Below are 14,540 nucleotides of genomic sequence, written 5' to 3'. Positions count from 1 at the left end.
CCTGTGCCTATAAGTTCAAGTGTCTCTCCTACTCTGTCCTGCAGTAGTTTCAGAAGTTCAGGTTTGATGTTAAGGCCTTTAATCCATTTTGAGTTGATGTTAGTGCATGGTGACAGGCTTGAGTACACTTTTAGTTTTCTGTATGTAGCTGTCCAGATTTCCTAGCACCAGTAGTTGAAGAGGCTGTGTTTTTTCTACTGTATGTCTTTGGCTCCTTTGTCAAATATCAACTGACTGTACATATGCGGTTTTATTTCTGTTTATTTATAATCTGTTCCATTGGTCTTCTGGTCTCTTTTTTTTTTTTTTTTTTTTGGGTCCGGTCGTGGGGCCTGAACTCTGGGCCTGGGCGCTGTCCCTCAGCTCTTCAGCTCAAGGCTAGCGCTCTACCACTTGAGCCACAGCGCCACTTCCGGCTTTTTTCTTCTTGCTTATGTGGTGCTGAGGAATCGAACCCAGGGCCTCAGGCATGCAAGGCAAGCGCTCTACCACTGAGCCAACTTCCCAGCCCTCTGGTCTCTTTTTGTACCAGTACCAAGCTGTCTTTATTATTATGGCTCTATAGTAGAGCTTAAAATCCAGTATCATGATCCCTCTGCATTCTTTCTTTTGTCTAGAATTGTTTTGGCTATTCTTGGTCTTTTGTTGTTCCATATAAATTTTTGGACTGTTTTCTGTATTTCAGTAAAGTATGCCATTGGCATACTTTACAATTACATTTGTCATACTTTGCAATTACAATTAATGTAATTGCATTGAATTTATATATTAATTTTGGCAGTATGGCCATTTTCACTATATTAATTCTGCTTATCGAGGAACATGGGAGGTCTTTCCATTTCCTGGTGTCCTCTAGGATTTCTTTTTTAAAGGCTTTTATAGTTTTCATGATCCTTTACATCTTTGGTTAGGTTAATTCCTAGATTTGTTTTCGAGATTATTGTGAATGGGGTTGTTTCCTTGATTTCCCTTTCTGCTTGTGCATTGTTGGTATATAGAAAGGCGGCTGATTTTTGTGGGTTAATTTTGTATCCTGCTACTTTGATAAAGTGGTTTATAAGGTCTAAGAGTTTGGCGGTGGAGAGTTTGGGATCATTAAGGTATAAAATCATGTCATCTGCAAAAAGAGATAGTTTAGCTTCTTCGTCCCCTATGCTGATCCCTTTAATGTCTTTTTCTTGCCTTTAGAAGAGGAATGGGAAGAATGGGCATCCTTGCCTTGTTCCTGTTTTTAAGGGAATTGGTTATAGTTTTTCCCCATTAAGTATAATATTTATAATATTGGCTATTGGTCTTTTGTATAAGGTTTTTATTGTTTTAAGGAATGTTCCTTCTATTACTATTTTTTCCAAGAATTCCTTTGTTTAAAGCTGTGTGTCTGTTGGTGTAAGAATAGTTTAAACTCACATTTCTAGGTAACCCTTACATATCATTTAACACATACTAGCTCTTACCCTGTCTCTCAAAAATTGCCTGGTAAGTCTACCAGACTGAGGGGGTAGCTTACTCACTTGGGAGAACCTACACATTCATAGATGTGTCTGAAGGTCAAAACTGTTTGCATTCTAAAAGTAGTTACCATGTCTCTCTCCAATATGACTTGCTTTCTTACATGCTGTTAGTGCCTTAGTTGAAGAATTTGCATGATATATGGCAACATTCACTTGTTACCGAGAAGACCCAATTTTGGAAGGCAGCAATTAGGAGGGAAATTAGACCAATTTCTGTTCATCAGTTGTGCTTTCCATAGGTGATCTCCTCTGGGGGCTTGTTTGTACAACATAAGAGGGAATTGAGATTTGGTGGAAGGCTGTAGAAAATGACTTTTTTCTTTGGATCACATGGTAAGTCCAGTATTAGACTTTTAAGGAAGCTCTATAACGATATCCATGGTAGGTTCATTAATCTACATTCTTAAGGTGTTTGAGGGGTCCTGTCCCCCTGCATCCTTGCCAACATTTTCTATTTTTGTTTTTATGGAGGATAGCCAATTGGAGTGACATTTGCATTTCTGTTTTTAAGAATTGTTCAGTTCATTTGCCCACTTGTTATTTGGATTATTTATTTGTTTATTTAGTGGTGGTAGTGGGTCTTGAACTGAGGGTTTTATGCTCTTGCTTGGCTATTTTGCTCAGTACTGGTGCTCTCCTACTTGAGCCACAGCTTCCTTCTGGCATTTTGCTGGTTATGGGAGCTTCTTTTGCTCAAGGTGAGCACTCTACCACTTGAGCCACAGTGCCACTTCTGGCTTTTTTTTCTTGATTGTAGGGCTTGAACTCGGGGCCTGAATGCTGTTCTTGAGCTGCTTTGCACTTAGACTAGCAGTCTACCACTTGAGCCATAGTACCACTTTTGGTTTTCGAGTGGTTGATTGGAGATAAGAATCTCACAGGGACTTTTCTATTTGGGCTGGCTTTGAATAGTAATCCTCAGATCTCAGCCTCCTTATTATCTAGCATTATAGGTATCAGCCACTGGCACAGGCTTTTTATGTTTAAAGTTTTACTTTTAGCCATGCTGGGGCTTGGTCTTGGTCTCATGCCCACTAGGCAGGCACTGTACCATTTGAACTATGCCCTAGTCCTCTCATCCATGTTTTTTTTTCTTTTTTTTTTTATTGGAGAGTCATTTAGTCACTTATGACTTCAAAGTATCACTATTTCCAGTCTGCTAATTGTCAAAGTGCCTTTTAGCATGGCTTCAATAAATTTACCATGTGTTAAGCCACAGAGTTGTCCTAAGCCAGCCAGAACTCAGCTGATGTATCTGAGCAGCAAGTCTTTATTAAGTAACTCTTTAACTTGCATTTTTCTACCCACATTACTTTCTAAATCACGGACATTAAAACTTCTCTCATCTGGGTGCTGGTGGCTCATGCCTGTAATCCTAGCTACTCAGGAGGATGAGATCATAGGATGGAGGTTGAAAGCTGACCATGGTAGGAAAGCCCGTGAGACTTTTTATTTCCAATTAACCACCAAAAAAAAAGAAAGCAAAAGTATAGCATAACTCAAGTGACAGAGCACCAGCCTTGAGCATAAAAAGCTAAGGGTCTAAGTTCAATCCCTAGAATTAGTGGGCGTACATGCATGCACACATGCATACAGGTGTCACTTAGGCCCTTCTTTTCTTGCTCAGAAGTGAATATTGCAAAGAGCAAGATGAAATGCATATATACTGATTTTATCTCTGCCTAGCAAATGAGAACAAGGCTTCCACTTAGGTTTTCTTTCCTTCTTGCTTTTTTACTGACTACCACCTGGCAAAACTGCAATGGTGTCCACCTAACCAACTGCAATGTAGAATTCCTCAGGGAACAGGAAGAGGAACTCAGCTGACCATTTAGAAGGCAGGAATGGGGATGGGCTAATCCCCCAAGTTGGAAGTAGAAATAATTTCTTATTGTTCTTTGACTTGCTTCCTAGTACTGGTCCATGTTTCTGAAATGTAAATAATATAAATGATGCTAGGATAATAATCAACATATCAAAAATAGTATTTTTGGAGCTAAACTGTGTTCTATCATGTGCCTCATTTTCTCTCCCAGAAGTACATTGAACTAGGTGTCAGAACCACAGTTTGATAATGGAGGAATTGACCTTTTGGACTGACACTTACCAGTGTCTCCTGCTAGCTCAGCCTGCCAACTCTCATTTGTGTTGTACTGGTCACCTTGTCAATAGTATTTTATTGGATCCTTGTTCTTCTCATCCTTCCCATATTAGAAGTTTTGGGCACTGGGGGCTTGCACCTGTAATTCTAGCTACTTAGGAGGCTGAAATCTGAGGATCATGGTTTGAGGCCAGCCCAGGCTGAAAAGTTCATGGGACTCCATCTCCAAAATAACCAGCAAAAAGCAGGGCTGGAGACACAGCTCAACTGGTAGATCACCAGCCATGAGCAAGCCAAGCAAGCATCAGGCCCTGAGTTCAATCCCAAGCCCGCGCGCACACACACACACACACACACACACACACACACACACACACAGAGATATTAAGGAATGAGGGTAGATAGATTATGGTATGGAGAAAGAGGAATAGAAAGAATGCTGCAGTTTGAGCTTGTTTAAGACCTGTTTTTCAATCCTAGCTTTATGGTATACTTGATTTTTGAGCTTGAGTAAATTACCTGATGAGAGCTAGGCAACTCTGGCTTACACCTGTAATCCTAGCTACTCAAAAGGGTGAGATCTGATAATTTTGGTTCTAAGCCTGGGCAGGGAAGTCTGTGAGACTCTTATTTCCAATTAACCACCAAAAAGCCAGAAGTTGGAGTTATGGTTCAAGTGGTAGAGTGCTAGCCTTAAATGCAAAAGCTCAGGGATAGTGTCCAGGCCGTGAGTTTAAGCCCCAGGACTGGCACAAAAATTACTTAATGTGACTTTGTCTACTTATCAGAAAAGGGGCAAGGACAATGATTTAGTTGAGAAACATTTATTGAGAACTAACTGTTTGCTAGGGTACTAGAGCTATAAAAATGAACAAGAGGGGTTGAAGGTGTGGCTCAGTTGGTAGAATTCTAGCCAATGAGTGAAAGAGGTCACAGGTATAGACTTCAAGTCCTGCTTGCAAACCAAGGGGAAAAAAAAAGAAAAATGAATGAGAAATCTTCCATATCATTGAGGAGTTGAAGAATCAGGTGTGAAAACAAGAACTTATAATATCAAGTTCAGGGGCTGGGAAGGTGGCTCAGTGGTAGAGCGCTTGCCTTGCATGCATGAGGACCTGGGTTCAATTCCTCAGCACCACATAAGCAAAAGAAAAAAGCCGTAAGTGGCGCTGTGGCTCAAGTGGTAGAGAGCTAGCCTTGAGCTGAAGAGCTGAGGGACAGCACCGAGGCCCAGAGTTCAGGCCCCACGACTGGACCCCCTCCTCCAAAAAAAATAATAATATGAAGTGCAAATTGCAGAATGTGTACTGGATGTGGCGGGGGGGGGCGAAGATTGTGGAGGAAATGAAATATAAAGGGTGGTTTTTAGAACAAGTAAGAGTTATACTAAAGCTAAGAACACAAAGTCACTTAGGGTGAGGAGAACAATCTATTCCAGGTCATGGTATCATAAAAAGGTACCATGTGTATGAAATGAGTATTTTTTGTGCTTGTCCTGGAACTTGAACTCAGGACCTGGGTGATGTCCCTTTTTCATTCATAGCTAGTACGGTACCACATAAGCCACACTCTACTTCTGGATTTTTGCTGGTTAATTGGAGATAAGAGTTTATCTGACTTTCCTGCCTGAGGTGGCTTTAAACCTTGCTTCTCAGATCTAAGTCTCCTGAGTAGCTAGGATTCTAGTTGTGAGCCACTGGCACCCAGCCATCCTCCATTTCATTTTTCAAGTTGCTAATTCTTGTCTCCTATCAGGGGCCCTTGGATTTAACCTTGAAGTACTGTGTGAGAAGGAAGACGGAATCCATTGACAAGAGGTTCTGCTTTGATATAGAAACCAATGAGAGGTAAGTTGGGCTGTGAGCTGCTGTGGATTGGCCATGTCCTACGTGCCATATACAGAGCCTGGATGGGTCTTTTATTTTCCTCTTACATTCCTTGATGAAAACAAGCAAGTATGTCTAAGACAGTGTTTTCTGGATTTTCCAGTCTGCCATTCACAGGGATCCCTGCTGGACTTGGTCTAAGGCTGCTTTTCTCTGTGAATACTTTAGATTTCTATTACTTGCTGTGGGTAGAAAGAATCTCTCAGGATTTAATTTGCCATCATATACACATAAAAAAGTTTCCAGATACTTCTGTAGCTAGATAAGTGTATTAACTCAGAGCTTATATAGAGTTGCAGATTTTGGATTTGGAGGCTCTGTTTCTCTCCATTGCCACCTTTTTTCTCTTCTGAACTCAAACAGCTTTATTTGAGGAGATTTTGTGTGTGTGTGTGTGCATGCACACACACACACACATGTGTGTAATCCATGTTTGAACTCAGGGCCTTTGTTTCCAAGAGATAGTGCCTTCCTTCTGGTTCTTCCAGCGAGACCAAACCCATTCTTTTAAGTCTTTTTATATGGTTTCTAATCCTATCCTCTGGGCCTCCAACTCTCATGACTTAGTCACTTCCTGAAGTCCCCAACTTCTGAAGTCCTTCTTATTAATGCTTATCTTTCAGTACATGAATTTGGGCTGAGAATTCAGACCATAGCAGATGGCCTACAAGTACGCAGCAGCCATATGCCAGGCAGATGAGGCCTAATAGTGTAGTAGTAAAAATGTTGCTGCTAGCTGAGCACCATTGGAGCAATTCTTATAATCCGACCTATTTGGGAGGCTGAGCACAGAAAGATCATGGTTTGAAGACAGCTTAGGTAGAAAAGTTTGTGAGAGGGGCTGGGAGAGTGGCTCAGTGGTAGAGCGCTTGCCTTGCATGAATGAGGCCCTGGGTTCAATTCCTCAGCACCACATAAGCAGAAAAAAAGCCAGAAGTGGTGCTATGGCTCAAGTGGTAGCGCGCTAGCCTTGAGCTGAAGAGCTGAGGGACAGTACCCAGGCCCAGAGTTTAGGCCCCATGACCGGACACCCCCTCTCCCCCCCAAAAAAAAAGTTTGTGAGGTTCCATTTGCCCAGAGGGAAATGGATTAGGTGGTGTGGGCCTGTCCCCTTAGCTATGATGGAAGACTAGGCAGATCAAAGCTCAGGCATGTTCAGGTGGAAAGTAAGTCTGTATCTCTAAAGTAATAAGTGAAAAGCAAAGCTAGTGGTGTGGTTCAAGTGATAGAGCCCCAGCCTAGCAAGCATAAAGCCCTAAGTTCAAACCTTGGTACTGCCAAGAAAGAAAAGAAGGAAGGAAAGAAGAAAAATATGGGTGGAGACTTTTCGAAATTAACTTCCTCTACTGCTGTGTGACCTTTGGATAACCTCTGTGTGCTTCGGCTTCCACTTCAATATGATAGAAATGATTACTGTTACAACTGTTTCAAGGCTTGTGAGATAGATTAAATGTGTTAATACATGTAACTCTAGTTAGAATTCAATATCATTATTGAATAATAGTCATCATCATTATCTTGTCCATCAGCTAGAACATTCTCCCTGTTGCTGAGGCAGGCTGCATATGGCTCAGATTTTTTTTCTAGCTTCTTGGCTCTCCTAAGTGGTAGAAAGAGCCATTTCCCTGACAGATAAATGTGGCTACAATGTATACACTCACCCTGAGAGTCCAGACCATGTGGCTATCTTCCAAAGAGAGGACAGCTCCCACACAATGAAGCCATTTTACATGTGCCCTGTGGGGTGAGGTATCTTGACACCTGCCTTCCTGTTTCTTTGCTGGACCTGGCATGGGACCACCATGATACTACTTCCCCCAGATTTCCCAGAGTTACTTTTCTGTCAATGGCCCATCATTGTTCTAGTTAAAGGAGATTTGTGTGTGTGTGTGTGTGTGTGTGTGTGTGTGTGTTTGTGCGTGCATGCATGTGTGTGTGTTTGTGTTGTGTGTGTCTGTGTCTGTGTGTACATGCGTGCATATGCCTGCCAGTACTGGGGCTTGAACTTAGGGCCTGAGCATTGTCCCTTCATTTTTTCCACTCAGTGTTGGTGGCCATAGCTTGTTCTGCTTCTGGCTTTTTGTTTCTTAATTGAAGATAAGAGTCTCATGGACTTTTCCTGCCTGGGTTGGCTTTGAATCCCCATCCATAGATCTCAGCCCTCTGAGTAGCTGGGATGACAGGCATGGGCCACTATTTCCTGGCTTCTTAAAGGCTTAAAATTTTCTGAGTCTGTTCCCCAAGTCCATTCTTTGGGATACCTCCCAAGGAAGAGAGGGATCCTAGATCACAAGAATCTACTTTCTCACATGCGTTTTCTGCTTTTAACATTTTTTTTTTTTTTTTTTTTTGTTCTCAGGCCAGGAACCATCACTCTGCAGGCCCTTTCTGAAGCTAACAGAAGACTATGGATGGAAGCCATGGATGGGAAAGAACCTGTAAGTTACCTCCCACACCAGGGAGATCCAAGCAGCATAAACCTGTGCAGTGCGCCCTCTAGTGGTATCTGTGGCTCAAAGACAGTGACTGATTGTAGATGTTTCAGATTGAAATATTACAGTGGAATCCTTTCACTTCATTATTTAGCAAATGAGCCAGCTGAGTTCGTGAGAGGAACTTGTCTGGGATCACCTTCAGAGAAGTCAAAGTTTCCAGTTCCATTGTTAAATGATTTAGCTATTTATGTCCATATGACAGCAAACAAAATGAACACTCCCCCCCCCCGCCTTTTTTTCCCCTTTCAGATTATAAAATGAAGGTGCTCAGATAGAAAGCTAGAAAATAATTGTTATGGCTGTGAATAAGCATTTATGAAGTTTTCATTGGAAATGATTTTTCTTCCCGTTCTTATGCTCCCTGCTGCTTTAGTCTCTGTCAGGGTTTATCTGGGGGTAGTGATAGAGTTGCATACTGTATCTGAGGATACTTCATATAGAACACTGTTGCCCAGCTGGACTAATGATCCCTTAAAAGATTTAGTGATTAGCTGCCCATTGGTGGCTCGAACCTGTACTCCTAGCTATTCAGGAGGCTGAAATATGAGGATCATGGTTTGAAGACAGTCCAGACAGACATAGCTGAGAGGTTTTTATTTCCAACTAACTAGTGAAAAAAGCCTTAAACAGAGCTGTGGCTCAAGTGGTAGAGCCCCAGCCATGAGCCAAAAAGCCCAACGAGAGCATGAAGTCCTAAGTTCAAACCCCTGTACTGGCACACACAAAAAAGTGATTTTCCCAGAGAGACCAAAAAGAACTCTTAGACATTAGTGAAAAGCATTGTATTTTCAGTGTCTTGTCAAGTTGAGATCTCTTAGTGGCATATGACATAATCTAGCTTTCTCTTCTTGGAAACAAACAAAACTAGATATGGATCCTGAATCTGCCATTAAATAGTTGTGATTGTAGCAAGTCATGTCATATCTCTGCTTTTTCATTTCTTCTTTCTAGTCAACTCCACCTGCCTCACATAGTTGCTTAGAAAAATCACAAGAAAACCATTCTGTACCTGCTACTATGTTGTATTTATTTTGGGTGCTCCTTCCTGACCTGGAGGACAGGGGCTAAATCACTGAAGTTCAGCAGGATTCGAACACAGTGTTAGATCCTTGCTTTATTCAAGTCAATAGTAGGCAGTGCATTTTAGGGTTTTCTTTCTTTCGCTCCTCAGTGCCCTGGAGAACAGAAGAGTGAACAGCTCTCACATTATATTTGCAGCAACCAGGCAGGTAGCAGGAGAGAGAGAACTGGTAGCAAAGACTGCCATCCAGTGGACCAACACCTGTCTTTCCTCTGGTCACTTTCCAGATTCTTGATGTTTGACTCTTTACTATGTCTGTGAGGTTTGTAAGAAGGTATGAGGAAGCTCAGAAAGGCATTTTGCTCTTCATTCTGTTTCCTGCATTTGCCCTCCTGTAAAGATTTTAAAGATCGAGGATATCAATGTTTCCTTGTGGAGAATGATGCTAACTGATTCTGCTTGTCTCCCCATAAAGCTCTTGTTTATATAAGCAGCTGCAAAGGAGAGCTGGGTGTGGTAGCTCAAATTTGTAATCCTAGGGATCAGAAGGCATAGATTGGAGGATTTTGTTTTGAGGCTAGCCCAAGCAGAAAACTTTAGGAGACTCCATATTAACCAATGGTGGGGAAAGGTTTTGCCTTTTCTCCCATCTACAGAGGAAGCACAGTTCTGGGTGTAGTGGTGGGACCTGTAATCCACACTGATGTGGGAAAGCACAAATAGGAGCATTGCAGGTTGGCCCAGGCATAAAATGAGATCTCCACACTGAAAATAACCAATGCCCAAATGGACTGGAGGTATGGCTCAAGTGGTAGAGCAACTGTGTAGTGAGTGTAGGCCCTGAGTTCAATCCCTAATATTGCAAGGAATAAAAAAGGAAGCTAGCAAGTACAGAATTATATCCCAGTGAAATATCCATGCACATATGAGAACCTGTTCAAGCCTTAGGTAACAGAAGGCATATGGGATATTCATTTCCTGCAGCTGAACACTTCCATTGTTGCTATTTCACTCAACACACCAACCCATTGACCTTACACAGTACGTGCACGAATGGATTGAAGTGTCATCTATTCAGACCCTGATCGCTGCCTTTTTTTTGTCAGTTGTGGTGCTTGAACTCTTAGCCTGTGCACTATCCTGAGCAATTCTGCTCAAAGCTAGTGCTCTACCGCTTGAGCTGCAGTGCCACTTCCGGGTTTCTGATGGTTAATAAGAGTCTTGTGGAGTTTCTTGCCCAGGCTGACTTTGAACTTTGATCCTCAGATTTCAGCCTGCTGAGTAGCTAGGATTAGAGGTGTGAGCCATGGGTGCCTGGTGTCATTGTTGTTGTTGCTTGTGGAGCTTGAACTCAGGGCCTGGGTGCTGTTTTTGAGCTAGCTAGTGTTCTACCACTTTAAGCCATGGTGCCACTTCTGGTTTTTGAATGGTCAATTGGAGATTAGAGTCTCATGGGGACTTTTCTGCCCAATATGACTTCAAACCTTGATCCTCAGTTCTCAGGCTCCTGAGTAGCTAGGATTACAGGTGTGAGCCATTGGTGCCTGGTTTTCTCATCACCTTGATAGAATATTTCAAATCGAGCTAATGGAAAGGGTAGGCCCAGGATTTCCCAATGAGATAAAAAGTGAATTAAGACTAGACGTCAAGAGACAAGAATCTCCATCCTGGTCACTTGTGTAGCTGTCACAGTGCCTACTTCAAGACAACTGACTCAGAGAAATCTAGGGAGACACATGGACCTCTTTCACATGGATTTTTTTTTTTGGTTGGTCGTGGGGCCTGAACTCTGTGGCCTGGGCGCTGTCCCTCAGCTCTTCAGCGGAAGGATAGTGCTCTACCTTGCATGCCTCACATGCATGAGGCCCTGGGTTTGGTTCCTCAACACCACATAAACAGAAAAAGCTGGAAGTGGCACTGTAGCTCAACGGGTAGAGCACTAGCCTTGAGCTGAAGAGTTGTGGGACAGTGCCCAGGTCCAGAGTTCAAGCCCCACGACTGACCAAAAAAATGCTTCAAGCTTTATATCAGCAAATGTCTAAGATGAATTGGTCACAGCCTTAGGTACAGTGAATTGCTGTAATCAAATGTAATTCTCAGGGACTGTGGATTTTTGTTTTGCAGGGTTCTGGTCTAAGATGATTCTGTTTTGCCCATTTCCCCTCTTATTCCAGCCCTGGAGTCTCTATAATAATTTTGGTTGCCTATCTAGGGAAAATGACTTAATACTATTTGCTGTACTTAACCTGCAGTGATTCACAATAGCCATGTTTGTTTCTGTTTCTTTTCTCTTATAGATCTATCACAGCCCCATAACGAAACAGGAAGAAAGTGAGCCATTCAAGTTTCTGCCCAGTCCTACTAGCTGCTGGTGTCAATGCTATGTACAATTCATACAAATCTGTTTATGGATGTCACTGTGGGAATGAAATTCAGTATTCTATCTGTTGATTAAACTGAGATCACTTGATTGTAGCTTATAGTGGAGATGGTAATGATGATATAGTGCATATATGTTATCACCTTTTCTTTGTAGATATGATAGGAATGATGTGCCCTTTCAAGCTAACATTTCCATTTGAGGTTGCTTGTGCAGAGGTAACAGAAAGGATTAAATAAAACATTTAGTTTTGTAGGAGTTAAAATTCTAAACCTGCTGTGAGTTGAAGGACCTTTTAAGCTAAGGGTGACTGTAAGTGAACACCCAGACCCTTTGATCTCTCACTGTATTTTCAGGGTGGCTATTGTATGTTTGTTAAGGATACTGCTGCAATAAGATCTAACTCTGCTTTCCTTTCCTTGACACAGTGGAGCTGAATGAAGTGGGGTTCAAGTTTGTTAGGAAGTGCATCAATGTCATCGAGACCAAAGGTAAGGTTAGAGCCATAGCCTTGACATTATTTCCACTCTATTGTCATCCTCAGTCACTTTCTCTGAAGTGGCAATGATATCATGTGTCCTGGGGAGCTATTGTAAGAATGACAACTGTTTATAAAACCCTGACACAATTTTCTAGAAAGTTCTAGAAAATTCTAGTTATATCCAAGCATATCTGGATAATTTATGGTTTCAGAGTTTTAAAAGTGATGTAATATTGTAAACATATTCTGCCATAGTGCTTGGTGTTCTTTAAGAAGTTTAATGATGGTTCCATCCCAAAGAGTCATGAGTTCAGTTTCTGTAGCAATACCTATTGACATTGGGCACACTGGGATCTGTGTGTTACCAGGGTTATGAGTCTTGGGATATTTCCACTGACTATATTCCCAATGCTCGTGGTTAGCGTATATGAGCCAAGGCTCTTTTTATTTTGACATGGTGCTTCAGTCTTACTTTAGCTTCACATCTGCCTCATTTTTTCCCTCTTCCCTGGTTTGTTTATTTAATTTATTTTTTATGCCAGTCCTAGAACTTGAACTCAGGGCGTGGACACTGTCCCTGAGGTTCTTTTGCTCAAGGCTAGCACTTTACCACTTTTGAGTCACAGCTCCACTTTCAGCTTTTTTCTTTTGAGTAGTTTGTTGGAGATAAGAGTCTCATGGACTTTCCTGCCTGGACTGGCTTTGAAGTGCGATTCTCAGATCTCAGCCTCCTGAGTAGCTAGGATTACAGGCGTGAGCCACTGGTGCCCAGGTGCTCTTTCCTTTTATGGAACAACTTGAGGGTTAAGATCTCTTCCCTTTTCATTTACCCATGAACATGTTTCCAACATGGCTCTGACCAAGCACTTAAAAGCATGTGTTTCACTATGGTGCAAATGAAAGCATGGGTTGTTGTGCAGACATCTTTCAGGATTGTGATGGTGTCATAGGAGAGCTGAAGAACTTGAAGAGAGTAGAGAGGCCCCTGCCCATCTGAAGTTATGATAGTAGATTAGCACTTCATTTTCTAACCTGGAGGAGATGGGGCTGCTGTTTACATGAACAGCACTCACCCGACCTGGTTTTCTTTTCCTAGGGATCAAGACGGAAGGGCTGTACCGCACAGTGGGCAGCAATATTCAGGTTCAGAAGCTGCTGAATGCATTTTTTGGTAACTAATTCACTTTTTTCACTTCTTATGGGGAATAGTTTGTGTGTTAGCAACCAAACAGGATTGGAAGAAAAAAGAAACAGTGCCAAGGAAGGTTGTAAAATTTTTTTGTGTGCTGATCTTGGGGCTTGAACTCAGGACCTAGACACACTGTCCCTTTGGTGCTCAAGGCTATCACTCTACTACTTGAGCCACAACTCCATTTCTGGCTTTTTGGCCGTTAATTTGAGATAAGAGTCTTGGGAACTTTCCTTCCTGGGATGACTTTGAATCTCAGTCCTCAGACATCAGCCTCCTAATTAGCTAAAATTACAGATGTGAACTACCTACTGCTCAGCTTGTAGAACGTTTTTATTTTGAGTTGAGATGTTATGCTGTTGCCCTAGCTGGTCTCAACAATATGGATTCTTGCCATCTTCCTGCTTTTGCCTTTGAAGGAGTTGAAATGGATAGGCATCGCCACTACTGCTCTGTCGAATATTAGCATCTATTTGAATGTAATAAGTGTACACATATTTTCTCTCTATTGTGTGAGAGGCAGTCTTGCCTTGAAGAAATGATTATTATTTCTCCTTGCTCTCATCCTATTCACCCATCGCTCACTTTGTGACCTGGCTTCCACCCCTACCTCTGTTTCCCAGCTTCCATGGTTACACATAGGAAGTATCTGTTGATGAGTAACAATGAACACTCTTTAGTCCAATCTTACTTAAGCAGACTACTCTCTCATTTTGGAAAACTGTCCTCTTAGTTAACATTGTGATGCAACACTGTCTCTATTCTTTGAAGAATCTCATGCTTTCCTTTGCCAGTATTTTTATTGGATTCTTTTGTATGTATATCTTCTGGTACTGTGGCTTGAATTCTGGGCTTAGGCTCTATCCCTTAGTTTTTTGAAATTTGTTTTTAGCTCTCTGTGGATCAGCACGATCCATTCAAACTTTTTTAGAAGGTTTCTTAGGCCAGGCATAAAGTTGCCTTTGCTGACTTCTTTAGAGCAGCTAGCGAGGCCTGACTCTTAGCTTGCCATTCTTACTGATCAGAGCACGACCATCTCTCAGTTCTGTGTAAATTCTGGGACTTGTTCAGTTCTAAGTCCCTGGTGTTTTTTTTTCCCCTTATCCTGTGGAGTTCCTCCCTTTGCTTGCTATTCACTCCTGGCATTACATTCAACAAGGACTCATGGGAATCCTTAGGATATTTTTTGTATGAGGGTCTTTCTCTATATAGTTCCTTCTCTTTTTAATTTTAATTAATTTATTTTTGGTCGGTCATGGGGCTTGAACTCTGAGCCTGAGCATTGTACCTCAGCTCTACAGCTCCAGGCGAGTGCTCTACTACTTAAGTGCCACTTCTTATAGTTCCTTCTTTTGTGGTGCTCTCCTTAGAAATTCTAAGATCAATAGAAAGCCCACGGATTGGGAGAAGATCTTCACTAGCCATACAACAGACAAGGGTCTCATAACTAAAATATACTTGGAACTCAAAAAATTA

At 41.9% G+C, this 14,540-nt stretch overlaps 1 protein-coding gene across 1 annotated transcript in view; it reads left to right on the top strand.

Annotated features, from left to right (window-relative positions):
- Positions 1–14,540, top strand: part of Ophn1 (oligophrenin 1) — a 303,705-nt gene that overhangs the window by 148,157 nt on the left and 141,008 nt on the right. The window contains exons 10-14 of the mRNA XM_013031646.1: positions 5,368–5,459; positions 7,858–7,936; positions 11,312–11,345; positions 11,823–11,885; positions 12,972–13,046. Of these exons, the coding sequence (XP_012887100.1) occupies positions 5,368–5,459; positions 7,858–7,936; positions 11,312–11,345; positions 11,823–11,885; positions 12,972–13,046 (343 nt within the window). The remainder of the gene's footprint in view (positions 1–5,367; positions 5,460–7,857; positions 7,937–11,311; positions 11,346–11,822; positions 11,886–12,971; positions 13,047–14,540) is intronic.

Source organism: Dipodomys ordii, unplaced genomic scaffold (assembly GCF_000151885.1).
Source record: "Dipodomys ordii isolate 6190 unplaced genomic scaffold, Dord_2.0 Scaffold142, whole genome shotgun sequence".
Lineage (NCBI taxonomy): Eukaryota > Metazoa > Chordata > Mammalia > Rodentia > Heteromyidae > Dipodomys > Dipodomys ordii.
Note: the sequence above shows the minus strand (reverse complement) of the source record. Positions and strands in the feature narration are given on the sequence as shown.